General features: G+C 34.1%; 1 protein-coding gene across 1 annotated transcript; it reads right to left on the minus strand.

The window, feature by feature from the left end:
• Positions 1-2,453: 2,453 nt before the first annotated feature.
• rgs4 (regulator of G protein signaling 4) lies at positions 2,454-5,067 on the minus strand. Its single transcript, XM_056750590.1, has 5 exons — positions 4,965-5,067; positions 4,551-4,652; positions 4,269-4,330; positions 3,570-3,733; positions 2,454-3,490 (listed from the first exon to the last, which is right to left on the minus strand). Exons 1-5 carry the CDS (start codon positions 5,006-5,008, stop codon positions 3,242-3,244), a joined length of 621 nt encoding a protein of 206 aa, XP_056606568.1. The 5' UTR covers positions 5,009-5,067; the 3' UTR covers positions 2,454-3,241.
• Positions 5,068-6,397: the final 1,330 nt, after the last annotated feature.

Genomic DNA, 6,397 nt, shown 5'->3' on the forward strand with positions numbered 1-6,397 from the left:
TGTGTAATTTCAAATTTCTGCAATAATTTGTTTACTAATTCATTTTAGTAACTCAATGTTATTGGCTCGATAACTTATTTTTTCCCACCATTAAAGTTTCCCTTCACCACTTAGCATGTGTAGAGGAGTTCAAACTCTCAAAAGCTGAAAATAAATGTATTCATCATGTTCCATCAACTAACTTGAGCTATTAGTGTCAGGACTGTACATCAATGATGCTTGTTGCATTAGATTTGCATTAGAACACATGGTTGAATTAGATTTTATAAGAGGCTGTCATAACTCAGAAATATCAAAACATGTTGGGTACATTTTTTAAAGTGTTTGAAGCAGCAAAGTGTCTGGTTAAACTGAATTGAGAGATGCTAGCTATTGTGCTAAAATAAGCAGAAGTGGACTGTTTTGGTATTCACCTCGAAACTGATTTTCTGATCAGACTGACCACAAATTGTCGTTTGGTTCAAGCACGTTCATTGCTGTTCAGTGCGGGTTTTGCGAGTGTGTGCGTTGTAGTCCAGCATTTTAAAAGCTGCCCACTCCAATAAGGATGATCAAACAGACACTGCAGCACCTGAAGCGCCAGAGCAGAGTGTAATTACATCAAGCCCTGTGCCGAACCATAATGAGCAGCCTGCTGTCCTGCAGCAACATCCAGCCACCAAACAGAACAGAACACAGATAAACCGCTCAAGAAAAATAGCCTGGCCTTTGTTATGCCAGATCCTCATTTCCTGAGCTCTGCATCTGCAGGCAAAGGCAGCCAATGTCATCTCAATGTAGATAGCGGCCTCTGAAAAGTCACACATTTGTTTATACCAAGCTGATGACTAATCATTTGTTAAATGAAAGTTTATTTATTTAACTGTACAGGTTTAGATACAGTATATTAGTTTTCCCCTACAGTGACTATAATCTTAATAAAACCATACAGCTCAATTAGAGACATCAATCCAATCCAATTATTTTAATTCAATGTTCGTTTGTTTTTCTTAGTTTAATCTTTACATTTCACATCATTTTCTCCGCATCGCACTTCTGAACGGAAGCACAAAGTGTTCAGAACTAAATGTTCCCATCCTCGCAAAGCACCCACTCCATGTAGCACAGCTTCTTTGTGCACTTTGATTGGTTGTTAATCTCTCATCACGTTTCATAAAAATGGAAGAGAAAAGAAAGGGAGATTATAAATGGATGAAAAAGTGGCTCAGTACTGCACTGAACATTTCAGCAACATAAACAATACACGTGATTACGAGCATGTGTTTGCTTGTGCGCACCTGACGTCAGCAACAAGCCTGAAAAGAGAATTTTTGCTTTCATGTTCAGTTGTTAAACTAGCTAAATGGTATATTATAAGGAAAACACTTCACAATAAAGCTCTTGATTAGCATTAATTACTATATTGTGAGGAGAAAATTAGCAACATATTGCAGCTTGGTCTATATTAATGTTGGTTAATACAATGCACTTGTTCATGGTTTGTTTATGTTTAATCATTGTGCATTAGTAAATGTTAACAGATAAAACATTTGAATTTAAATATGTATTAATAAAGGTTGAAACATTAAGATTAATAAAAACCGTTGTTCAATGTTATCATGCTAACTGATGTAGTTCCCTTTTATCAAATAAAATCTTATTGGTGTTAAATTGTTACACGCTTGATCTGTTAGTTCACCAAAAAAATGTAAAATTTCGTTTGAAATGACAAGAGGGTGAGTAAATGATGACAGAATTTTCATTTGTGGGTGAAATATCACTTTAAGTGTTAAATTAATAAGAGAAACCTGAGAGACCTAATCGTTTTTGTACATTGGCTTACAAAAAATGTCCCTATTTTTGGACAAATTCTGCTAAAATGTACCCAAGAGTCAACTTAACATTTTTGAGATATCTGAACTTCCTGTTCTTTTCACTCAATGTAATAAACATCTGCATATAACGTATAACAATTCTTCATGGCGTCATGCTCATGTCACACTGGTGCTTGTTATCATGTGTTTTGAGAAATAGTGGTCGTTGACCTAAGAACATTTAAACAATAATTTATTGAACGCTTTCTAGATTTTGCTGTCAATGATTTTTGTTTTTAATAATACAATTAGTGTAGCCTGTATTACTTTTTAATCCTCACTTTTATACATTTCATAATTTTTCGGAAACAAAAACAAATGTGCCAATGATCAATGAAAGTCAAAATAGTCAACACATTCATTTAAACTTGGATGTTTTGTTCGTAGATATCTATTACGTGATTTTAAATACAATATTATTTTAATAATAATAAGTTATACAATGCTTAGCGATCAAAATACATTTTTAATCAGCAATTGTCAGTTTGATCAGTAAGCTTTTCAGAGGCCATTTGAATTGTATCGTGTTATTTTATTCATAAATATGACAAAATAAATATGGCACAGTAAACAAATATGTAAACAACTCACATGTGGCCATTTATTCTAATAGAAGGATGAATGCTTTAATATTGAATTTTGCCATACAGCTACAGAACAGATAATAAATCATTGGCAGTGACAGGTAATACATTGCAGAGGTAAATTTATCACATTCACTTGTGTTCTGAATGCCGTAGCTTGAAGTACAATGGGCGGCCAAGAGAAAACAAACCTCCTAAAATTCACAGTTAAAGAATCCTTAACAAAACATCACCAGTGGTGTATTTTTACACACCAAAAATATGTGAATACATATATTACACCATTTTAAAAGAGTACAGAGAATATACTTGGCTATTAATAGCGATGTTATTAGTGAATCATCATATTCCCACTATAGCTCAGATTTTTATCTTTTCCCTAATCTGTAACAGTCATTTAGTTGTAAAGTACGTCATTGGTGTTCTGTTTTCCAGACGCCAATTTAATGCAATTTCATGCTTGAACAATTGTGGGTTTTCCTTGTTTTGAAAGAAAACATTGCTGTCGCTCAACCACTTCGGAAATGATCGTCATGCTTTCAATGATAAGTTACACACTTCAGTAACACTTTTGCGAAGCCAAAAGTGAAAAATAACTTTTGTGTGACATGTACTGCCCCTTAGGGTCTTCATTGTAAGGACAATGGAATACAATCACATTTGATGGACATCAGATTTGTGTCATTGCTATGAATCTCTGCCATCTTTTAACACTTGAACAAGCTTTACAAACCGAAGCCAAATGAGCGGAGGTCAGATAATGGCGAAATTCGAGTTTGTTCATCCAGTTTAAGATGGGTTGAATTAGGCATAACTAGGCACACACTGACTGTGCTCTGAAATGTGATGCTTTCCTCTCTTCTCTAAGCTACAGGGTTTGTTGTTCGATGGAGGTTGACACATTTCCAGGAACAGTTTGGATTTCAGGAAGCGTATGTAAGAGTCCTTTTCCATGAGGGTAAAGATCTTACTCTGTGCTTCATCAAAACAGGACGCATCGCAGTTTTCCAGATTCTTTCTTGTACTCTCTCTGGTGGCAGAATCCAAATTCACCTAAAAAAAAATGTTAGGGACTCATGAGATTTCATAAATGGGTCTTTTTCTTTATGAATGTGTGAATCAAGCTTTTCACCTCATTCGGAGAATCAGCTTCAACGTACAGCTCGAATATCTTTCCAGCTTTCAGGTTGAATTTGTCCACCGATGTTTGCTTTAACTCCTCGCAAGCCTCCCAGAACTCAATGTTTTCCTGACTGTACTCAGACTGCAAGAAAGCAGAAAAAGCATTTCGACCATCTGAAATAAAAAAGAGTGACTTTAGTGAGACAAAAGGAAAAAACTTTATTAATCAAACAAACGCTTGCTACCATACATTATTCAGATAGACACATTATGTGGGATATGCAATGGGGCGATGTGAATGCAAAGGAGGTATTAGAATGAAGAGGTCAGGATTTTGAGTTTAAAGAGATCTCTCTGAGGACAGTCCTTGTGGTTCATAACCCCTTATAGCCCTCCAGACCAGAAGACTTGGGCTCTTCATGGGCCACCCAGTGCAGTTTGCGGACACGTAGCGCACGCTCGGGGGCGTGAGAAAGCATGACCACGGTTTGTTAAAATGACATAAACACTACAGTCTCCTTTTTTGGGGGCCATGGGGCTCATTGACAGTGACTTCAAGGCCACATCAACAGAGTCCAGCTTAGATGTCTCAAAATTTCTTTTTTATGAGTAGAATGGCCCACGTTTTCCAATCTATTCCTCTCTTATTAACACAATATAGACATTTCGAACACATTTTATTTAAGAAAGAGATCCTTTTTGGACTTACGTTCATTTTGGATCAGGTAGTTAAATGATGTTTTCCATTTCTGGGCTTCAACAGGAGAGACTCTAATATCAGGAGAATTAAAAATCGAGTTATTTTTTATTTAATAACATACATATTTTGAACAGTGTCCAAATAATCTTTAAAATAAAGTAAAACAATCTTTAAAATTAAAAATATTTATTTATAATTAAATGTATACATTTGGATATTTATTTATCAATTGTTATTTATTAAAATTTCTGCTTTATTTATTTATTTTAAACTCTTTTATGTCCACATTACCTGTTCTCTGTTGCCTTTAGTTTCTCCTTCAGAGGCTTCTGTTCTTGTTGTGGTTCAGTTTTTTGAAGCAGGAACCCAATCTTATGCTTGATGTCTTTGGCGCTGTTAGAAAAAAATACACAGTTCCTTTTGTCTTTTGCAGTGGTGACTGAATTATAGCCCAAAAAATAAACCTCAGCACAGCAGCCTTTTTAAATAAATAAAACAGTCATTCATTTTAAATTAATCTCATATGATCCTTATTATTCACAAGCATAAACACATTGTCTGTCTATATTACTCAAAGTGATTTTAGATTTCTCATGAGAACAGGCAGACTTTGCTCTCAGTCCACTCCAAAGTATAAAATATTTAGTCGAACATTGAACCAGTAAAGATTCCTTAAGAATTTCTCTGATAAAGCGCAGTTCATACCTTTTCAAGCATGTAGCAGGAAGGGCAGCGAGGCCTTTACACATTGTGCTGATGTGTAATATAGATCCAACAGCAAGAGAAAATGAGTTTGTGTGCCACGAAGCAGATCCTCACAATGTCAATGCAGTCTCCACCTCCAGCTCTCCTTTTATACTGCAACACTCACAACACAAGAGCCAGCCAATCACAAAACAGATAACACAAAGAAACACAAAACAAGGTCATTTTTAACCTTTATTAGGTATGAAATTTGTTCTGTACTTTCCCTACAAAGCTGCTGTGTGTATTTGTTTAATTGATTTTTTGAGCATTTACTTGTGGGTCTTGTTTTTACACGTACAGCATAAATATACAGGTTGGTTCTAATACAATGCACATTTATCGGTTACACAATACCTCAAATTGTTTTCTAATTATTTACGCTTTTTAAGCATTCTTTTATAGTTTATTTTTGGATTAAACAATTTTGACATTTGTTATTATTATTGAACACAATAATACTGTAAATATAATAAATATAAATACTATATTTCAGTCTGCAAACATGACTCATGTTTTCCATTTCTTCAAATGTCAAAATATTTCCATGATTATTCCCCAGAGTGCACATGAACGAACATCATACAACAAATTATCCATCTCTGTTATTAACCTTCAAGACCACATGCTGCTTCTGAGGTCATAAAACAACAATCTCTAGTCACTTCTGTGCTCAGTTTAATTTGTTTGTCCCCCCACATGCCCTAAAGAAATGAACCTGTGTCGAGACATACATTTTATGCATTACAGCTGCTACAAATGATATCTGTATTTGTGCAAGTAAATGTTTGTTCAGATCAAATTATAAATCTCCAGCCTAAAAGTTCTTTTAAAAGCTCATTATTATTTTGAACTGACCAACTCACAAAGGAATTTAACCAAAGGATGAGGTCAAAAGTAAAATTATTTATTGCAGAAAGACCTTTCAAATTCAAGGATGCATAACATTAACATTTATTCATTTTGCAGACCCTTTTATCCAAAGTGAGTATTTTGTCATTTAAAAGATAACCAAAATAATCATATATGACAAAATCATATCATATCAGTTATATGATAAAATGAGCACTGAAGTAGAACATTGAGATAAAATGTTTTATTATAAAATGTCAAATGTACTTTGTTAATTTCATTATTACATTGAATTTAAATTATTTATTGAAGTAGTGGTAAGCTGTAAAAAACTACTGGCAGAAAATTACCAGTACATTTTCCTTTATTTTATGGACATTTCTGTTAATGCTAAAATGCAATTAAAAACATGGAAAAATGTAAAATACAGTTAGAACAACTGTAAAACTCAATATGGAAAATTCCTTTATATAAAAATACAGTGCCCTATTTTTACAGATTGTTTTGAGTGTAGAAGTCTGAAGTAGTGTACTACCACATTA

The sequence above is a fragment of the Triplophysa dalaica genome, chromosome 6 (genome assembly GCF_015846415.1).
Source record: "Triplophysa dalaica isolate WHDGS20190420 chromosome 6, ASM1584641v1, whole genome shotgun sequence".
Classification (NCBI taxonomy): Eukaryota; Metazoa; Chordata; class Actinopteri; order Cypriniformes; family Nemacheilidae; genus Triplophysa; species Triplophysa dalaica.

Excerpts from the sequence above, each read along its gene's own strand:
- rgs4 (XM_056750590.1), bottom strand. The coding sequence starts at position 5,008 with ATGTGTAAAGGCCTCGCTGCCCTTCCTGCTACATGCTTGAAAAG. Across the intron at positions 4,331-4,550 it reads CTAAAGGCAACAGAGAACAG|AGTCTCTCCTGTTGAAGCCC; the intron begins GTAATGTGGACA and ends TCCTGATATTAG. Across the intron at positions 3,491-3,569 it reads AAGCTGATTCTCCGAATGAG|GTGAATTTGGATTCTGCCAC; the intron begins GTGAAAAGCTTG and ends ATTTTTTTTTAG.